At 39.2% G+C, this 22695-nt stretch overlaps 1 protein-coding gene across 2 annotated transcripts; it reads left to right on the top strand.

The window, feature by feature from the left end:
* Positions 1-593: 593 nt before the first annotated feature.
* On the top strand, positions 594-22498 carry slc6a6b (solute carrier family 6 member 6b). 2 transcript variants are annotated; one of them, XM_058050729.2, is made up of 14 exons: positions 594-768; positions 6090-6319; positions 6395-6529; positions 10081-10315; positions 11394-11526; positions 11795-11929; positions 13726-13829; positions 13947-14071; positions 16724-16836; positions 17863-18000; positions 18324-18426; positions 19156-19256; positions 19371-19541; positions 21026-22498. In XM_058050729.2, exons 2-14 carry the CDS (start codon positions 6091-6093, stop codon positions 21179-21181), a joined length of 1878 nt encoding a protein of 625 aa, XP_057906712.2. In that variant the 5' UTR covers positions 594-768; position 6090; the 3' UTR covers positions 21182-22498. The 2 variants fall into 2 exon arrangements, with proteins under 2 accessions (XP_057906712.2, XP_057906711.2); XM_058050728.2 differs by lacking the exon at positions 594-768 and adding an exon at positions 4785-4901.
* The last annotated feature ends 197 nt before the right edge of the window (positions 22499-22695 follow it).

Genomic DNA, 22695 nt, shown 5'->3' with positions numbered 1-22695 from the left:
GTGAGGATAAGCCGTAGAAAATGAATGAATGAGTTCTCCTCCTATTTTGTGTGGAAGTGGTAACTTTTTGGTTTCTTATTTTGTCTTTTGAAGACAGCTGGGATAGGCTCCAGCACCCGCTGCCACCCTCGTGAGGAAAAGTGGTAGAAAATGAATGAATGAATAAATGAAAAGGGGGTAGGATTGAATATACATTGCTTCTTTCTATTCCTTTTCGCACATGTGGAACTGTCTATTGTACTATGTTGTTGAAAATAAATCAAACCATTACCATACTGTATATTTCTAGCAGTTGCATCATTGATTAAGTGTAATGTTTGTGTTGTCAAAAATATTGACAAAATCAGACATAAATAAATATTAAAAATATATTCAAAAGTCGGAATACTAATTACAAAACATGCATTTTTTTCAATACACCCACAGTATCTATGACAGGAAGCTTGCACATTCATACGTGTAAAAAAATCACGACAATTCCACGCTTGTCCATGACAACAACACAAAGCGTCCAGCCCCACAATGAGCTTGTGGGTTTGTTTTAATTTTTTTTTGGGAGGGGGGGGTCCTCCATCCTGAGAAAGGCAGTCAGGTGCGCTGATGTCGACTGTCGCTTTAAGACGTTGTTGCATGGAGAAGCTAGTGATTTTCCACTCAAACTGATATTAAAGAGCTCCACGGAGCGTCATGGTCACGCGGGAAAATTGGCTTAATTTTTTCAATCAATGCTGAACGTGATTGACGAGGAACTAGCAGCCCCACCGACAGGTAAATATTAATTATCATCTCTATAATCTCTATAATCTCCATAACCGAAGCCCGAAAAGAAGATTGCAGTTGTGACGTTATATATTTATTGCCATGTCATGAATAGTCACTATTTCCTTCATTATGTTGATACTAATTAAGCTTATTCATCGTAGACGCGCTCTCCTTTTCCGCCTTATCTTATTTGTTTTTTTTATCTTTGTGCAGTAGCCTTGCCGCAAACACACACAAATAAGCTTTTGGCCGTTGAACTCCGTTTACCTTGTGAAGCTGATAAACGGAATATTACATTCACTCATTGCTTATTTATTGATGCGTTCAGGGTCACACTCGCCGCACTTTCACCTCATTAAGCATTCATTTATCAATAAAAGTATTGAATGGTAGGATGAAGTGCTTTTGATATGATCAACACTGTGATTTTAATGACCTTTAGGCTAATAACCTAAATCCATCATATCTTATCAGTTTATGTACCCCGGTCCCAAACAGTCTATCTTATTTATTTCATTATTTTTGCACAATGTTATTAAAAATAAAAACAATCACATATAATAATTCTAGGCACATAATTACACAGGAGAGGAAAAGAAATGTGTAATATTATTATTCATTAATAATGTTGGACATGAATAAATAACAACCTGCTGCAGTCATGCAGTTTATCCTTTCTTTAATTGTCCAACTGTTTAATTGGTGGTACCTTGTAATTAAATCCACTTATGCCATCCATGCCATATGGGCACATTTAGTGCAACAGGGTGCATAGGGTTTGAACACTGAATGTTACATAATGTAGTCCATAGAGCACGACATGGGCCAAAATGCAATGGATTATGCTGCAGCTTAGAGGGGTCAAAGAAAGCATTCACAAACTGTAAGGAAATGAAACCGCAACGAATTTGAACCAAAGCCATGTTTGTTGCACTGCAGTCGGGCTTTAGCATTTTTGCACGAGCAGAATTGCAGCAGATTCCGGTTTCCTCCCACATTCCAAAAACACGCTCGGTTAATTAGCGACTCCAAATTGTCCATAGGTATGAATGTGAGTGTGAATGGTTGTTTGTCTATATGTGCCCTGGGATTGGCTGGCCACCAGTCCAGGGTGTACCTCGCCTTTTGCCCGAAGACAGCTGGGATAGGCTCCAGCACCCTCGCGAGGATTAACGGTAGAAAATTAATTCATGTTTGTAACACATAAACGTGTCAGATCATCAAATAAATTAAAATATTAGTCAACGACAACCCAACTGAACACAACATGCAGTTTTTTAATTGAATTTTTCATCATTAAGGGGAAAAACATTTCGCTCATTAAACATGCCGGGTTTCCTCTCATCATTGTCAGAGTCAGTCTCAATGTTAGTGTGCTGTTCATGGTTGTTTGTCTATATGTGCCCTGTGATTGGTTGGCGACCCATCCAGGGTGTACCTGAAGACATCTGGGATAGGCTCCAGCACCCCCGTGACCCTCGTGAAGATAAGAATAATGAATGAATGAACGGAATTGCGGCATTGGTCAATAAAAACGGACTCTACTGTTACAAACACAGACCCTCGCAGATATTAATAATCATGAGGAGAAGGAACGTTTGGGGAAATACCATATTTTCCAGTCTGTGCGAAAAGTCACACTTTTTTTCATAGGTTGGCTGTTCCTGCGACTTATACTCTAGAGCGACTTATACATGAAACAACTGTTTATGTTACATAAACACTGGACACCTTTTCTGTTCATGTTTATATTTTATATTTTATACCCTAAAAAAATGCGACCTTCAAACGCATGCAGTTCCAAAATTGCTACTACCGTATTTTCTGGACTGTAAGTCGCTCCGGAGTATAAGTCGCACAAGGCCAAAAATGCATAATTAGGTAGAAAAAAACATACATAAGTCGCATTGAAGTATAAGTTGCATTTTTTACGGGTAATTTATTATACAGACTACTGTATTTTCCAGACTATAAGTTGCACATTTTTTCATAGGTTGGCTGTTCCTGCGACTTATACTCCAGAGCGACTTATAAATGAAAAAAGTGTTTATGTTACATAAACACTGGACACCTTTTCTGTTTATGTTTATTTTTTGTGTAGCTGAATTAGCATTGTGTTAGCATATCTTAGCATATATTACACCTATTCAGTCTTTTATTGTTAGAACTTGCCTTCCAAGAGGACGTAATGTCTGTTTTGGTCAAGTAGTTTGGAAAATAAATTACCCGCAAAAAATGCGACTTATACTCCAGTGCAACTTATGTATGTTTTTTTCTACGTAATTATGCATTTTTGGCCTTGTGCGACTTATACTCCGGAGCGACTTATAGTCCAGAAAATACGGTATTTATTTATCACGGGGGCCCAAACTTTGTTACTATATATTTTGTGCATATCAAAAGTGCTATATGGATGTGAATTGGACTGGATTGAACAGAGTGAGACCTTCTGTCTTTGTTTCTACCGCTTATCCTCACGAGGGTCTCAGGTATGCTAGAGCCTATCCCAGCTGTCTTCGGGTGAGAGGCGGGGGTACACCCTGGACTGGTGGCCAGCCAATCACAGGGCACATATAGACAAACAACCATTCACACTCACATTCATACCTATGGACAATTTGGAGTGGCCTATTAACCTAGCATGTTTTTGGAATGTGGGAGGAAACCGGAGTACCCGGAGTAAACCCACACATGCATGGGAAGAACATGGAAATTCCACACAGAGATGCCCAAACAGGGAATCGAACCCGGATCTCCTAATTGTGTGCCCTGTACGCTAACCACTTAATCACTGTGCAGCCTGCTACACACTACAAGATGAAATTATATTTGTGCATGAATGACTCATTCAAGATGCTCATTCACTTTAGCTCATGAAAAACGGGTTGTGTTTGTTTTTGTCGAGTGTGTATCGACAATCTGGATGTTGCTTCACTTGCTTGGGTTCACGTCTACTACACGACTAGAAACTAGTAAACAAGAGTAGTGGTTGCTCACTCTCAGGAAAACACCACCCCCTAGCTCTTTGGTCGATATTTGCAGGTCACAAGCTCAGCCCTCAGCCTTATCTCATGAAATATCTCAACTTCACAGGCAGTATAAAGCTAAATCTGAATACTTAATTACTTTCCCTGGTAACTAATTACATTTATGACTAGTAACAATATCTTACTAGAATGTGACTTGCAATCAGGAACACACTGAACATCACAAAAATGTATGTGTGTGTATGTAAACAAACAAAAAACATAAAGGAATATATGAAGTGGATATATTTATCACTCACTTTATAACTTTTAAAGCAGGAAAGCAGGAAGTGAACAAATGTAACAGTTAGTGATTGTAAAAGTACCAGATGGAGGGGTAGGATTTAATAAGCTTTGCTTCTTCCTACTCCTTTTGGACATGTGGAACTGGGAACTGATTATGGGATGCATTCAATTGTAATCTGATGCATGTTCAAATGAAATAAAACCATTACCATTACCATTACCATAAATTTGCATGTACAATTTTCTACATTTAAGTGTGTTAGAAAATACACTGAAAAAAGTACATTTACCTACAAATTACATCTATGAATATGCAGTTCATCCTATCGCCATATTGAGGTATTATTGTTCTTGTGAGCCATGTATCGGTCATCATACCATGGTAGTGCAACATTAACGTATTATTTTTATTATTTTAGTACAGGAGGTGGGATGCTGAGTATGTTCTTAATGAACTGACACTTTACAATAAAGATACTAGGTTTAACAAGGCTGAAAAAAAAATTTTTTTTATGGGGCACAAAATGAAAATCCTTTCTGTATCCTGTCATTTTGTCCAGTGTGCATAAGAAGTGAGTATATATATATATGTGTGTAAGTGTGTGTAAGTGTGTGTGTGTGTGTGGGTGGGCGGGGGAGCAGCGGGGAGTGGAAATTTACAGTCTCCCATGTTGGTACCTGAGTTGTCCGTCAAAGCGAGATGCCGTCCAATCTCTGCTTGGGATTTAATTGTCTTTAGCCAAGGGGCGGGCCTTGCTGTCAGCTCCACTTGTAGTGACCCGGCCAGGCATAAATGCATTCAGTACAGAGGAATGGTGACGGCTGAGAGCCACAAACTCTTTACATTGTTGCAGCCATGAAGGAAATGTAAGTTTGCTTTCATTGTTATGAATTTAGTTTTTGTGTCAGTATCTTTTTTTTCTGATTGGAATAACTTTATTTGACAAAGTAGTTTAGATTATAATATAGGAGTTTCTTGAAAGTGTATATGGATAATTTAAATTGATTTCACTATACTCATCTTGGAGGGTTTTTTTTTTAAACATACCTCCTATTTAAATAAATGTGAAAAGGACAAAACCCCAAGGGCAGGTTGAATTAACTCTGATCAAGTGGCTTTGGGAGCCTCCTGGTACTCTTGAGTCAGTCAGTCAGGTGCATGGGCATTTATGGGAGCGAGAGAGGGGGAGAGGACGAGCGAGGATGACAAAAGGAGTGGGTGAGATCCAGTTATGTAACGAGGTTTGAGAATGAAAAGCCGCTCGGTTTGACTTGACTGAGAGAGAAAATGCCAGAAAACAATGACACCGTGTGGTCACACTTTGGCTCCGGGGGCCGCTGAGGTGAGAGAACGTGATGACGGTCCCGGGCGGGATGGGGGGCACACGTCATGTCTTTGTTGGAGAAACTAAACTAAAACTTATTATTCTGTTTTCATTTGATTTTGGGACGGATTAAAAAGCAGTTGCTCACCTTGTATTCATTTGCGTTGGACATGACGTCGGTCCGATTAAAGTGGACTATGCTGGGAAATAGTCATACGTATATTCTATTTATAGTATTTCTTGGAAAGTTACAGCATAAACACTCAGGTGTTCTTAAGCTGCTATGTAAGCAGGCTGGGGGTTATCTTCTTCTCTAAATTTGGTTTACACTGGACGTGCTAGGACTGTAACAAAAGAAAAATTGCAACTTAAGTACATATTGAGTTAATTTCTGCGCTATTCAAACTATACATATTGCATATGAATACTGTGCATTCATAAGCATATTGATTTATTTGCTGGAAATAGACGTCCGAAGCTCTTAAACATTCAACGTGTTTTATTTAGTTAATTTGACAAGTTACCAAACATTTCTTAGTCTTGAATGACCTCCACGCATCAACTGCTTAGATTAGCAAGATTAGCACCATGCCACTGAATATCATGTGCTTGGTGATTACACAGCAGTCTGTAACGCAATCGGGAGACGGTATTATCTCACTAATGCTCGGCCTGATCAGCATCTCATCCTGCTCACCTTCATCCATCGTTCCCTCTCTGTCCTCCACAGCATGGCCCAAAAAGAGAAGCTTCAATGCCTGAAGGACTTCCACAAGGACACACTGAAGCCCTCGCCAGGGAAAAGCCCAGGCACACGGCCCGAAGACGAGGCCGAAGGCAAGGCCCCCCAGAGGGAGAAGTGGGCCAGCAAGCTCGACTTTGTCCTGTCTGTGGCCGGGGGCTTCGTCGGATTAGGAAACGTCTGGCGATTCCCTTACCTTTGTTATAAGAACGGTGGAGGTAAGCAGACCATGCACACAAAGCGGTGAAAGTCCTGAGAGGATCTCTGAGGTGTTTGTGTCCCCCGACACCCAGGTGCATTCCTCATCCCTTACTTCATCTTCCTGTTTGGGGGTGGCCTGCCTGTCTTTTTCCTGGAAGTGGCACTGGGCCAGTACACCTCTGAAGGCGGGATCACCTGCTGGGCCAAACTCTGCCCCATCTTCACGGGTCAGTCCAAAGCTCATCTTCACAGGTTTCATATTATTGTATTTGTAGTTGTTGGTGTTAAATTGAATTGTACCATACTGGGAGCTGTGTTGAATATTTGGAATATTTCTGAATACGATTGTTGCTATGTACTTTGTTTCTACCAGTGAGTGAAAAAAGCAGAAATCTCCAGTTTCCAGTTTCCAATGCGGTCAGACAGCATAGACGTTTTATTGCTAGATGCTAGATTATTCCGTGTGATGGGCACGGAGGATGAATCAAATTTGAGTATTAATTGCAGACTTTCTTACCGATATATTTTACGCCGGTATTGTTCAGCAACCAATACCGATATTGGGAGCAGCTTTTCCCTCAAACTAATATCACGTGTATAATGAATACTCACTCATTAGCTTCGTTTGCTAAGATGGCACTGAATGTGTTTAACAAATCCATCAGACATCCATGCATTTATTTTCTATGCCGCTTATCCTCACTGGGGTCACGGGTATGCTGGAGCCTATCCCAGCTGTCTTCGGGTGAGAGAGGCGGGGTACACCCTGGACTGGTGGCCAGCCAATCACAGGGCACATATAGACAAACAACCATTCACACTCACATTGTTATTGTTACTTTTCCATGGATTAAAATGATCACAGGCTGCACGGTGAACGAGTGGTTACCACTCGGGTCTCACAGCTAGGAGACCCGAGTTCAAATCCACCCTCTGCCATCTCTGTGTGGAGTTTGCACGCGTGGGTTTTCACGCATACATTCCAAAAACATGCTTGGTTAATTCTCCAAATTGTCCATAGGTATGAATGTGAGTGTGAATGGTTTGTTATATGTGTCCTGTGATTGGCCCTCTCGCCCGAAGACAGCTGGGATAGCCTCCAGCACCCCCGCGACCCTTGTGAGGATAAGCGGTAGAAGTATAAATGAATGAAAACGATCACATATGGAATAGAGGAAGTGAATAAATGTATGCCAACAGAGGTGGGTAGGATGAAATAAGCGTTGCTTCTTCCTACTCCTTTCATTTTAACTTGTATGCATGTTCAAATAAAATTCAACTATTACCATTTCCAGCGAAACACCATGCTCTCTTACTATGAACAAGAAACGTAGATTACTACTGCTAATAATAATAAATAACACTGGTAGCTATACAATTTAGAAAGCTGCACATTTCTATGTGGCACAAACATCGGTATAAAAACAAAGTAAAATGAAAAGTATGAAACTCTGGATGAATACATAGGTTCAAAAGCATGAACAAAACATATTGGAAGTATGAAAAGGCAAACTGCTTTAGTCCCGCCTCACTTAACCAACACAAGACCACAGGCATACTCGTCACTCGTGCTTCAATATTTATATTGGCATCTTGAACTGATATATCCGATGCTATCGGACATCCCTAAATGCATCATACAATGATGGAGATAGCAAGATACAAAACGGATTGCTCATTGTGTGTGTGTGTGTGTACTGGATTGAGAGATTCTTAGTTGCCATGGAAACAGACAAGACAGGGGAAAAAAAAACACATTGAGTTGCCTAGCAATGAACACTGCATGATGTGTTGTCACTGCACTGTCTGTTTCGACATCCAGTATATTATAAAGACTGCGGCATGCTGTTGTGGCCACGTTCTGTTATGATGCTGCGCTTATGATGTAGAATTACAGCATGTGGCGCCGTCCCGCCCCATCTTGGCTTCAAATGACAGACATCACAAGAAGAGAAAGGAAAATGAGTGAAAATTGATTTGCTTTGAAATTCCACACGTGTGTCCACAAAGTGGGCGGCTACGCGTCTTTTTGTTACACGGATCATGGACTCATGGGCATACCTGTCACACATTGACTCGTCTATCAGTTCCAATTTTTGCAACATGATTTGAATGAAAATACTCCGGAAAAGAACAATAATGAATCACGTCAGTATTGTCTGTGTGTTGTTTTGGTAACCTATGATGTCATGCTAATTGAATTATACGCAATGAACAGAGCTGTCAGAATGTGTAGAAACAGACTTAGTGAGCAGATGGTTGCATCTGCGTTCCATGAGCATGCTTACGCCCGGAGCGGATGACATTCTGACGAGATGACACATGCGGACATGTTTCCAGAGGATGTGAAATCTTTTTCTGCACATTGGCTCAAATGAATACAAAGTGTGTGAAAGGTGTCGAGCTGCATAGCGACAAACCCACGGCAAGTTATCGCCGTACAGCTGTTTGGTTTTATGGTCGCCACTGACAAAGTTAGCCACAGTAGAAGAATTTAGCAGCTTCGGAGCCAAATTTTCCTTCAGGAGGCAGCGCAGTCGATCGATGTCAGAGCTAAAACAGGAGGTCATTATGCGGTAAGACAACGTGACCGCTAATATCAATGGTCACTTTATTAGATACAGCTTGCTCATTGCCATTTACATTTTTACATTACTGATGTTGCTGGGGTGGCACGGCGGTCGGGTGGTGAGCGCGCACCCTCGGCCATCTCTGTGTGGAGTTTGCATGTTCTCCCCGTGCATGCGTGGGTTTTCTCCGGGTACTCCGGTTTCCTCCCACATTCCAAAAACATGCTAGGTTAATTAGCCACTCCAAATTGTCCATAGGTATGAATGTGAGTGTGAATGGTTGTTTGTCTGTATGTGTCCTGTGATTGGCTGGCCACCAGTCCAGGGTGTACCTCGCCTCTCGCCCGAAGATTTCGGATTTGGAAGTGAGGACATTTGGGAGCTGAGTGTGACCAATCACAGTAGAGTGGAGCGTGCCCGGAGGCGGGCCAAGGAAATACAGCTGGAATAGGTGTAGATTCTGGAAGATCTAGAAAGCTTTCTGTGCGGGTTATTGTGTGTAGCTGCTCTATAGGATAAAAAATATGTTGATGACAAAATAACTACATTTATTCACAGATTTAGAACTCGAGTTAAGAGGTCAGTCACCCGGGAGGTCAGTCAGCCCCAGACTAGCGTCGCAGTTCCTTCGCTTTGAGAGGGAACCAGTTGAGTCCGGATGCCCCCGGATGCCTCCCTGATGAGGTGTTCCGGGCATGCCCAGCTGGGAGAAGGCCCCAGTGCTCACTTACGACACGCTGGAGGGATTATGTCTCAAAGCTGGCCTGGTGGGACCTGCCGGTGGACTTCCCTACTGGGACTGATGCAAACTATTTATAAACCAACAACAACATCTACGTCTTCCCTTACCCTTTGTGATCGTGAATTACCTACTAGTCTGAAATCCACATACAAAATTAAAATGCTGAACTACGAACATGAACTATTCATATTTTTACTGTGTGAACTGAACTTTGAACTGGAACTATGAACTTTGCGCATCGCGAATGAGTCAAGGATGTGTAGCTCTCCACTATGCACTCCATGTGCAGCGGGAACCGAAAGTCCGTTGATGGCTTCTGAGTGCTTTTGGGGATGGGGCGGACCACTCAGGAGCACTCGCTGCAAACTGCAGATCAATCCGTGCTTTCACTGTTAAGTCCCCAAATACCACCAACTTTCCAATGTGACAAAGTCGACAATTAATTTTCTCTCTTTCTTGTCTGCAGGTATTGGCTATGCCTCCATTGTGATCGTGTCCCTGTTGAATATCTACTACATAGTGATCTTGGCCTGGGGACTCTACTACCTATTCCAGTGCTTCCAGCCTGAGCTCCCTTGGGCCAAGTGCAAGCAGCCCTGGAACACAGAACACTGTGTGGAGGACACTGTCCGAAGGAACAAGACCCTTTGGCTGGCTGCCAATGTTACCAACTTTACCTCTCCTGTGACTGAGTTCTGGGAGTGAGTATTTACTGACACGTTATCTTGGATGAATGTAAAGTGGTATAGATCGCTTTCAGTTCTCATGGTCCTTATTTAGTTGCACTAATTCAATTGGAAATGGAAATGTTCTACTTCAGGATTTGAAAGAGAAAAAAACCCATATTGTGTATATATGAGGGCTGTCAAAGTTACGGGGACGCGTTAACGGACGTTTCTTCTAATGGCGATTAAATGTGATTAATTGTGAGTTAACTATGGACCCAAAAAATGTGATTAATCACTATCAAATATTTTAATCGATTGACAGCCCTAGTATATATACATACAGTATATAAAATTGGAGGCTTCATCATCACAACTTGTTCATTTCACATCCCCTGGTTTTTATAGTATAAAAATGTCAAATGTGATTAATCGTGATCAAATATTTTAATCAATTGACAGCCCTAGTATAGTATATACATACACTGTATAAAATTGGAGGCTTTATCATCACAACTTGTTCATTTCACATCCCCTGGTTTGTATAGTATAAAAATGTCAAATGTGATTAATCACGATCAAATATTTAAATCAATTGACTGTCCTAGTATATATACATACACTATATAAAATAGGAAGCTTCATCATCACAACTTGTTAATTTCACATCTCATGGTTTTTATAGTATAAAAATGTCAAATGTGATTAATCACGATCTAATATTTTAATCGATTGACAGCCCCAGTATATATACATGCAGTATATAAAATTGGAGGCTTCAGCATCACAACTTGTTCATTTCACATCCCCTGGTTTTTATAGTATAAAAATGGGAAATGTGATTAATCGCTATCAAATATTTTAATCGATTGACAGCCCTAGTGTATATACATACAGTATATAAAATTGGAGGCTTTATCATCACAACTTGTTCATTTCACATCCCCTGGTTTTTATAGTATAAAAATGTCAAGTGTGATTAATCACGATCAAATATTTTAATCGATTGACAGCCCTAGTGTGTATACATACACTATATAAAAATCACAACTTGTTAATTTCACATCTCCTGGTTTTTATAGTATAAAAATGTCAAATGGTTTGCTATGTGCAGACGCAACGTCCTGAGCATCTCCTCTGGGATTGAAGACATCGGGCCCCTGAAATGGGACCTGGCCCTGTGTCTGTTAGCAGTCTGGGTTATCTGCTTCTTCTGCATCTGGAAGGGAGTCAAGTCCACTGGAAAAGTGAGTGAAGAGATATGGACTGTGGTTGTGACTCATTAATATGCAGCCTTTTTTTGTCCCTTATTGTATTGCTCAAACATTGTTACTGTAGCGTAAACTGGGGCACGACAACAGGGAAATTATTAACTCTTTTTATGGATTTACTTGTGCAATTACGTATTGTTGTCCAAAGCCTACATTTGACATGGTAATGATGAATCTATCTGTGAGCAATAGATGTTACGCGTCATGCATGGCAGGATTATAACAACAGCTTTGTCCTATGTAGGTCGTATACATAACAGCAACTTTCCCATTTGTGATGCTGATTGTGCTGCTGGTGCGTGGAGTCACCCTGCCTGGGGCATCAGAGGGCATCAAATTCTACCTTTATCCTAACCTGACTCGCCTGCAGGACCCAGAGGTAGGCTTAGGTCTTCAGTCTTGTAAATCTTCATTAAAGCTGTACTCGCTATTGGCCCTTTTGCCTCGGCAATGCCAGATGCTGCTTTGGTGATTCATCATCGTCTCGGCATTTTTTCAACACCACAAAACAAAATGTACTCGCTGTATTCTGACATTTATTACACTTAGCTGTGCCTTGGTTACTAATTAACCAATAGTTACTTATTAATACTGCAGCGTCATACTGCATAGGTCTATTTTCTTGCTGCCCACAGTCTCCTCTTGAATAACACTGGTTGTTTTACAGCCACATATTGAAAAGTAAATATTCTCATAGTTTCCCATTGTACTGCAGTACTTTGAGGTTGGAAAACTGACCGGGTACTGCGCACTGACAAACGGCACATCTGGGAACAATTGTAAAAGTCATCGCCTTACAGCTTTTATTTATTCGGAAGATGCAAGATGAAAATGGTCAATAAAGACGATGGACTAAACATTAACAGACAGTTAATCGTGATCAAATATTTTAATCAATTGACAGCCCTAGTATATATACATACACTGTATAGAATTGGAGGCTTTATCATCACAACTTGTTCATTTCACATCCCCTGGTTTGTATAGTATAAAAATGTCAAATGTGATTAATCAAGATCAAATATTTTAATCAATTGACTGCCCTAGTATATATACATACAGTATATAAAATTGGAGGTTTCATCATCACAACTTGTTAATTTCACATCTCCTGGTTTTTATAGTATAAAAATGTCAAATGTGATTAATCACGATCAAATATTTTAATCGATTGACTGCCCGGGTGTATATACATACAGTTTTTAAAATTGGACGCTTCATCATCACAACTTGTTCATTTCACATCTTTTGGTTTTTATAGTATAAAAATGTCAAATGTGATTAATCACGATCAAATATTTTAAATCGATTGACAGCCTTAGTGTATATACATACAGTATATAAAATTGGAAGCTTCATCATCACAACTTGTTCATTTCACATCTACTGGTTTTTAGTGTATAAAAATGTCAAATGTGATTAATCGCGGTCAAATATTTTAATCGATTGACTGCCCTAGTATATATACATACAGTATATAAAATTGGAGGTTTCATCATCACAACTTGTTCATTTGACATCCCCTGGTTTTTATGGTATAAAAATGTCAAATGTGATTAATCACGATCAAATATTTTAATCGATTGCCAGCCCTAGTGTATATACATACAGTATATAAAATTGGAAGCTTCATCATCACAACTTGTTCATTTCACATCTTTTGGTTTTTATAGTATAAAAATGTCAAATGTGGTTAATCACGATCAAATATTTTAATCGATTGACAGCCCTAGTATATATACAAACAGTATATAAAATTGGAGGTTTCATCATCACAACTTGTTAATTTGACATCCCCTGGTTTTTATGGTATAAAAATGTCAAATGTGATTAATCACGATCAAATATTTTAATCGATTGCCAGCCCTAGTGTATATACATACAGTATATAAAATTGGAAGCTTCATCATCACAACTTGTTCATTTCACATCTTTTGGTTTTTATAGTATAAAAATGTCAAATGTGATTAATCACGATCAAATATTTTAATCGATTGCCAGCCCTAGTGTATATACATACAGTATATAAAATTAGAGGTTTCATCATCAAAACTTGTTCATTTCTCATCCCGTGGTTTGTATAGTCTAAAAATGTCAAATGGTTTGCTATGTGCAGTATGAATTCATATTTCAATATTGACTTGAGTTGGTCTTCTTTATCTCCTGTGTCCGCAGGTGTGGATTGACGCAGGAACCCAAATTTTCTTCTCATACGCCATTTGCCTGGGTGCCATGACATCGCTGGGGAGCTACAACAAATACAAATACAATTGCTACAGGTGAGCGGTACCTCCTCAAGGGGGGAGGGAGAAGAGAGGTCTGTCAGAAACGGCTGCGTGAAAAGAAAATGGGAACTTGTGTTGATTAACAACCTCCATGACATATGTGTGACATAGGGACTGTTTGCTGCTGGGAGGCCTCAACAGCGGTACCAGCTTTGTGTCTGGCTTCGCAATATTTTCCGTCCTGGGCTTCATGGCACAAGAACAAGGGGTGGACATTGCCGATGTGGCAGAGTCAGGTACGAGGGTCCAAGGTGCTGGCAGCAGTGATGGTGGGTGCTGCTGCCTCCCCCCCCAAAAAAGAATAGACAATTGGAGACGTAAAAACAAATGTAAACATTTTACTGAAATGTAGAAGTATCGGCAACTGCACACTCCTTGGGAAAAAAAAAAACAAACGCCCCCAGGCTGTTTCCCTTTTGTGCTCGTGTGTCCTCATGTCGCACATCCAAGCTGCTCATATCCTGTTGTAGCGTTTGGACACAGCTAAGAAGATTGGCGATGGGCCGTGCGTGCAATCACTGGCGACGAGCTCCACACTGCCAATGATGCTCCACCCACTTCTGTTAACAAGCTGTGGATGGCCAGACGTGGATACCATTGGTTCCGTTTTTCTTTTTTCTCATCCCCATTTCTCATGGATTTCGACAGAGACGCATTTTCTTTCAGCACCGTAGATATTAAAATATTGCCTTCATGTGAAGGTCATGTGCACAAACTGTACTGATAAACAATGCCAAAGGTAATGTTTTACACCTCTTTCACATGACTCATAATTCAGTTCCTCATTTAGGTCACTCGCTGTGTTTGACCCATAATGTGATACCCTTTGGAGCATGAGGGCTCTTTAAAAAAAAAAGAAAATGTTTTTTCTTTTGCATCTGTATCGGTATTTATTGTGTGGCAACATGGGCTAATAACTATAAAAGCAGTCTTCACTCACTAAATGTACTGCAAAAAAGGTCAGTAAGGATAATTCATAATGCCGCCTACAGAGAACATACTAACTCCTTATTTCTAAAATCACAAATACTTCAACTTGCTGATATAGTTCATCTTCAAACAGCTAAAATAATGCATAAGGCTAAAAATAAGCAATTAGCTAAAAATGTCATCCAATACTTCTCTACAAGAGAGGAGAAATATGATCTCAGGGAAGAAGTACATTTGAAACACTTCTATGCTAGGACTACGTTATGCTAGCCATAGCATTTCAGTATGTGGAATCAAACTATGGAATGGATTGAGTAAGGAAATCAAACAATGCACAACGATGAGCCAATTCAAGAAACAATACAAGCAGTTGATGTTTGCTAAATACAAGGATGAAGAGTCTTGAACCAGTCATGATGTGCTATATATATCACTATATTGACACGCACTATGGTACCCATTATGGCATTGGATGCTCATATCACCGAGTACCGAGGTACGTGACAAAAAATTTAAAAATAAAAAAAACAAAAAAAATATATATATCACTATATTGACACGCACTATGGGACACATTAAGATTAAGATTAAGATTAAGATATGTCTTCATTCGTGGCATTGGATGCTCATATCACCTCCTACATCGTTACGTGACAAATAAATAAATAAATAAAAACTTAAACTACATTAGGAAAGCAGTAAGTGAACAAATGTAAAATGTACAAAAAAAAATACAAAAAATCAAAAATACAAAAAAATTATAAAATAAAGTACAAAAAATACTTACATTATATTGGGAAAGCAGGAAGTGAACAAATGTAAAATGTACAAAAAATGTACAAAAAATAAAATAAAATAAAATAAAAATACGAAAAATACAAAATACAAAAAATTAATAAAATAAAGTACAAAAAAATACTTACATTATATTGGGAAAGCAGGAAGTGAACAAATGTAAAATGTACAAAAAATTTACAAAAAAATACAATAAAATAAAATAAAAATACGAAAAATCCAAAATACAAAAAATTAATAAAATAAAGTCCAAAAAAATACTTACATTATATTGGGAAAGCAGGAAGTGAACAAATGTAACAGTTACTGATTGTGAAAGTACCAGATGGAGGGGTAGGATTTAATAAGCTTTGCTTCTTCCTACTCCTTTTGGACATGTGGAACTGGGAACTGATTATGGGATGCATTCAATTGGAATCTGATGCATGAATCCATTACCATTACATTTTGTTACGGTTTGTAACCCATGGGGAATTACTGTACTGGCTTTTAGGTATTTATTGTTAAGTACCCGTTTCAGGCTCTGAATATTCACTGTAGGAAACAATAAAACGTTTATCTTATCTTGTGTTCCGGACCAAAGCGGTCTGAATGACGGGAGGTGACTGGTATCATAAGTCAACAATACACTTATGGTACACTAACACACAATGGGAGTGTTGAGTTGACTTCAGTTAGTTGGAAATGATCTCCAAATATAATAAGTTATGAAATAACGTGTTAAAATACCAGTAGTGGATAATAGATAACCATATACCTGCAACATTATAGCATAGCTGTGTGTTGTTCAAGAGATATCAGTCGTTAGCTACGCAATTGAGTGAACTGTAAAAACAAAACAGGATTTATCAAAGTGTCTATTTCAATAAGACTTTGTGTTTGCTTGCATTTATGATTCATGTGTGACTATTTTTTATCCTGCAAGTAAGCACAAGCATCTGTACAATCTCCTTCCTGGTGACACACAACTCCTTATGCTATCTAGATTACGTCACATTTCCTGTAGATTACAGGGAGTGCCAGACCCTGTTCAGCCTCAATAGCTCATCCTTTACGTTATTTTTCCGACCCCCTTATGTCGTCGAAGCTAAAATTAGATTAGAGTTGTTAACGCTGTCTTTTACCCCCCTCTCCACCCCTTCCCCAATCTGTTCTCCCTCCAGGTCCTGGATTGGCCTTCATTGCGTACCCTAAAGCGGTGTCGATGATGCCGCTGCCAACCTTCTGGGCCATCCTCTTCTTTATCATGCTGCTGCTCCTGGGTCTTGACAGCCAGGTCTGTGCTTGACGCTTGATTGGCGCTCATAACGACACACAGATGCACAAACGTACTTTATATGTCATAGTTAGTCTTTTTAGGCTGAGTCTGCGTGTATAGATATTACTGTTCCAAAAGAAAACATCCCAAAATATTTGAATATTGAAAATAATTATTCTCAGGCGTGCTGGAGCCTATCCCAGCTGTCTTCGGGGCGAGAAGCGGGGTACACCCTGGACTGGTGGCCAGCCAATCACAGGGCACATATAGACAAACAACCATTCACACTCACATTCATACCTATGGACAATTTGGAGTCGCTGATTAAACCTACCATGTTTTTGGAATGTGGGAGGAAACCGGAGTACCCGGAGAAAACCCACGCATGCACGGGAAGAACATGGAAATTCCACACAGAGATGCCTGAACAGGGAATCGAACCCGGGTTCTCCGAGTTGTGTGGCCTGCACGCTAACCACTTGAATACCGTGCAGCCTGCTACACACTACAAGATGAAATTATGTTTGTGCATGAATGACTCATTCAAGATGCTCAACGGCAACGGAAACTGGAGTAATAATAATAATAATAATAATAATAATAATAATAATAATAATAATAATAATAATAATAATAATAATAATAATAATAATAATAATAATAATAATAATAATAATAATAATAATTATAATAATAATAATAATAATAATAATAATAATAATAATAATAAATTGTATTTGTATAGCGCTTTTCAAAATACTCAAAGACACTTTACAGGAGAATGGAGTTGCATAAAAGCAAGTAAACAGAGCAAAATATACATTAAAATACAACATCTGCGCGCTAACCACACAACCACCGTGCAGCCCCGCACTTCAGGTTATTTTCACAAAATAAAACACCCCTTTATTTTTGTCATACAGGAAAATATAGTTATAAATCAGTGCTTTTACTTTGAAAACAGGAAGCGTCGTCAATTAACCAAGCGTTATCATCATTTCAACATATTGATAAAACCAACTAACAAGTCTTTTGTCTCCACAGTTTGTTGAAGTGGAAGGACAGATCACATCCATAGTGGATCTGTATCCGGCCCTCCTGAGGAAGGGCTACAGGCGGGAGATCTTCATAGCCATCATGTGTTTCTTGAGCTATCTCCTCGGACTCGCCATGGTAACTAAAGTAAGTCAACTCAACAAAGATAACGTCACACACTTTCCACTGGCTTCCATATTACCACCAAATATGGCTTCCCGACATTTGGAATTCCCACGTTCCGGCACCAACTTTGAATGCTGGCTTTAGCTGCACTTTAGCTTAACTGTGCTTCATTGAGCACCTGTGGAACTCTGCTCCAGATGGTTAGACGCCAACATTCTTGTGCTTCACATTCAACATCCCGGCCTACCCCCGTTCTAATGTCCGCCTTGGATGTGTGCACCTTTGTTTTATTGCACCACCAGAAGCAAGACAAGGGGAATTAACGGCGCTCTTCTTCTTCCCAGGGTGGCATGTACGTGTTTCAGCTCTTTGACTACTATGCAGCCAGCGGTGTGTGCCTTCTGTGGGTCGCATTCTTTGAATGCATTGCTGTAGCCTGGGTTTATGGTAAGTGGAAGCCGCTCTTGCTTGGTTTTCTGTGAGCTCCGCACCAAAGTCACCATCCAGAATCTCTAAATCTCCATTTGCGATCAATAGATCATTTATTGTCATTGCACAATAACACAGCGGTGTAATTGCCAACGAAATGTCGTTGCCTGGCTCCCGTGTAATAATAAATAATAAATAATAAATAATAAATAATAAATAATAAATAATAAATAATAAATAATAAATAATAAATAATAAATAATAAATAATAAATAATAAATAATAAATAATAAATAATAAATAATAAATAATAAATAATAAATAATAAATAGATGACATCAAATATGAACAACAATGTACAGCGTAAACAGTAATTTGTACAAATAATTTAGAATAAATAACAATAATTGAACGTTTTGGTTGGGCAGGTAGAGGGACTTATTTGGCATTGAGCAGTCCGATGGCCAGGGGGAAGTAGCTGTCTCTAAACCTGGTGTTTGCTATGTCCTTAATGGGGGAGAGGCGGGGTCCCAATGATCTTCTCCGATTCAGACTAGCAAAAGAATGAAATGAGAGAAAAGAGCAACAAGTGTTGTTTTTGGCAGCCATCTTAGTTTTGGTCTAATGGTTTGTCAGTTTAATTCAGCTAGATAAGAGCTTGTAAAGCTAGTCCGTGTATTGCATAAGCTGGTCTTCCATAACAAACATATGCGTTGACCTCGTCTTTACTGTCAACTTGTTTACCAGGAGTTGATAATTTCTATGATGGAGTCGAGGACATGATCGGGTACCGGCCAAACCCGTGGATGAAATGGAGCTGGACCATCATCACGCCGGTACTCTGCATGGTGAGAGTACAACGACGTGTTTTTACTTCATTGCACCAGAGGCTTGCCGGTGTTGACGACCGTAGTACTTTCAAGGTACAACTTGTACAAAATCGTATTGCTTCCGTCCCTCAGGGCTGCTTCGTCTTCTCCCTGGTCAAGTACAAACCTCTGACCTACAACAAAGTGTATGAGTACCCTGACTGGGCCATCGGACTGGGCTGGTGTTTGGCCTTGGCCTCCATGATCTGCATCCCCATGGTGATGGTCATCAAGATCTTACAGTCTGAGGGACCCCTCATTGAAGTAAGTGGGAACCAAGTTAAGCACTTGGAAACCAACGTCCAAAAATAAAAAAAAACGTTGCCTCCAATTTGTTACCAACGACACGAGACTTCACTTCTCACTTCTCAATGTCAACGACCTGCAAGAAAGCTAAAGAAAAAGCAAAACACAAGCATGGTTAGTCTTGTGCAGTGCTTTTCCAGGCATATTTTCCATATTTTTTTATTATTATTATTAAGAATTCTTATTGTTTATTCTTATTTTTTATTCTTATTTTTTATATATTTTATTATTGAAATTAATTCATTAACAATGAGATACATTATTGCATATTATATTTATCTGCTTTAAGAAAGGAAGCAGAACTGGAGGTAGCAGAGATGAAGATGCTGAGGTTCTCATTGGGAGTGACCAGGATAGATAGGATCAGGAAGGAGTACATCAGAGGGACATTACATTACAACAATTTAACACAAAGCTAATACTTCATGTTTTGGTTCAGATAATTTAGCATAAAGCGTTGTGAAAAAGTGTTTGTCCCCTTCCTGATTTCATATTTTTCGCATGTGCGTCACACTTAAATGTATCAGATCATCAAACTAATTGAAATACTAGTCAAATACAAAACAACTGCAGTTTTTATTCAAAGATTTTATTACTAAGAAAGAAAAAAAAAGTGCCCCCCCCCGTTAAAACCCAACTTAATTGAGATGTACAGGTCTGGAAAAGGATATAAAGCCATTTATAAAGCTTTGGGACTCCAGCAAACCGCAGTGAGAGTCATTATCGACAAATGACCAGTGGCGAATCTTAACCAGGCGTGACTGGCAAACCAAAATGACCACAAGAGCGCAGCTGCGACTCATCCAAGAGGTCACAAAAGACCCCACAACAACATACAAAGAACTGCAGGTCTCACTTGCATTGGGCAAAACCAGCCAAATCCACGACAAATACCATTGTCCAACAAAAATACGTTTTTGGAAGGTATGTGTCGCGTCTAAAAAAAAAGTAACGGCACATTTTTTAAAAAGTATGGTGGTGGTAGTGGAATGGTCTGGGCCTGTGGGGCTTAAATTTAGGGGGCAATCACTTTTCCACGTTGGTCCAAGATTGTTTAATTTTTTATTTTTTTTTCTCCCTTTATAATTCAATTGATCGCAACTGCACCGTTCACGTTATCCGGTTATTGACAAGCAGGGTTCATCAGTTCATGCTCAAAGACTAGGCGGGACACTCCCCAGTCAGACTAGATAGGACTGCTCTAGACTGAGAGCTTGGTGCAAGATCCAAACTATTTAGCCTCTAGAGGAGGAATCAGGTCCAGACATGGTTAGGATGACGATCGTTAGGATAAAATGGAGATAGTCGTTTAAGTGACAGTATACACAGTATAGTCCCAGTGTTGTTATATAGAAATGAATAAACGTATTATTATTATTAAACAACTGTCTGTGCCACAACTGGACAGTCGATGCTCACGCTGTTCGATCTCCTTCACTCAGAGGATCAAAGCAGTGGCGGCCCCGGCCAAGTCAGGCGTGAGCTCTCGGCCCAAAGAGTACATTGCCAAGGACAGCGAGCTGACGCAGCCCCTGGATCCCAACGGGAACAACGGCTTGATCAAGCCCACCCACACCATTGTAGAAACAACCATGTGAACGCTCTCTATGAGAGGAATACGATTGATGTGCTTTGTGTTCTTGCTAACGTTAATAGGTTTACATTGACCTGCATATTCACCTTTAGAGATCCTGTGGTTTCATTTCTATGAGAACAATTATATATTCATGTCATTTTATCTCTTGATTTTTTTTTTTTTTTTTTTTACCATATCAATATTGTTAATGTTGCAACTGTTGTTGTTGTAGTTGGCACTGATCTTAAGCTGTATTATGACATAGAACATATTATATGTTTACTACCTTTCTTCTCGTTGATTCCGGAGAGATTATGAATTTTGGTTGAACAAAAATGAACGATAAAATTCTTGCTTCTCTTAAATTCAAACATAACTTGTTAAAAAGGTAGCTAACTCGTGAACAATCTGCTATGTTACTGGTTCTAAGTCATCTTCACCTCAAGAGAAAGACTTCCATCTGTTAATGTTGATACTATATATCCATATATATATTTTAATACACAGCATGTAGACTTGCTTGACCTTGCTTTGACATTTAAGGCACTGGCCAAATTGAACAATAAATGCATTTACACGAAGGGTCATCTTCAAGAACAAATATAAATCATCACAATACAGGGAAAGATTGTGCAGTGAAAAGGGAAGCGGCACTTTAGAGTCTTTGTACCCTGCCTGTGTGACTGAAAGTCAGTCTTAGTGCATTTTTTTGCAGACCTCTCTTTGCACTTTATTGCTGTTTCACTGTTATTGTAGTGTTTGTTTTTATTGTTGCGAGGTGTTGCTTTAGAATCTGCGGCACATTTCAGCAGAAAATATGTGACTTTTTGACATCATTCATCTTACAAGGTGTCTCCAAAGGCACAAAATAAAGACAGAATCTCAATTAATTACACCCTGAGAGCTCTCATGTACTCATTTTGTGCTTGTTTCAAATTGTTAACATTGACTTTATCGAGTTGTACAGTAGAATAGCGGTCGTTGTAAATCACATATGCCTTTTGTAACAATTTTGTACCGTATTTCATTCAAACACCATGACTGGTTTCGTGACAAGTCAGAAATGTTCATTTACATCGTGCAATATTCAATGGAGGAAATGCAACTTTTGAATGTTTAATGTAGATTAATCTGAATTCAATGCAGTAAATTAATGAAATGAAATGCAACAATGTATTCACAAAGGCAACAACTCCAAAACATAATTGCTGGATCCACCACAGCTTCGTCCATTAAAAATCTAAATGTACCAAAGTATATTTGTCACACATTTGTATCTTTTTAGATGTACATGGCATCATTTCCATATAGAGTACAAATAAACCGTCTTTTCTTTGGACTTACTGAGTTGCTCATTTTTTTCCCATGCATGCATTTTCACAGCAATGTGTACATTTACAAGCGAATATTGAGTCACATTACAGACTTGATTATAAAACAAAAGTAGATGAAAGAACCGAGATCAGCTTGTAATGATGAAAATAGTATGAAGAAAAAAAGGAACAACTAAGCAAACTACAGAGCATACCACATTAT

Source organism: Doryrhamphus excisus, linkage group LG15 (genome assembly GCF_037039965.1).
Source record: "Doryrhamphus excisus strain RoL-2023G ecotype Guam linkage group LG15, RoL_Dexc_Guam_v1.1, whole genome shotgun sequence".
Classification (NCBI taxonomy): Eukaryota; Metazoa; Chordata; class Actinopteri; order Syngnathiformes; family Syngnathidae; genus Doryrhamphus; species Doryrhamphus excisus.
Note: the sequence above shows the minus strand (reverse complement) of the source record. Positions and strands in the feature narration are given on the sequence as shown.

Bases quoted from the DNA above. Each gene is read 5' to 3' on its own strand.
- slc6a6b (XM_058050728.2), top strand. The intron at 6,320-6,394 runs GTAAGCAGACCA...CCCGACACCCAG, and splicing joins TTGTTATAAGAACGGTGGAG to GTGCATTCCTCATCCCTTAC. The intron at 11,930-13,725 runs GTAGGCTTAGGT...CTGTGTCCGCAG, and splicing joins CTCGCCTGCAGGACCCAGAG to GTGTGGATTGACGCAGGAAC.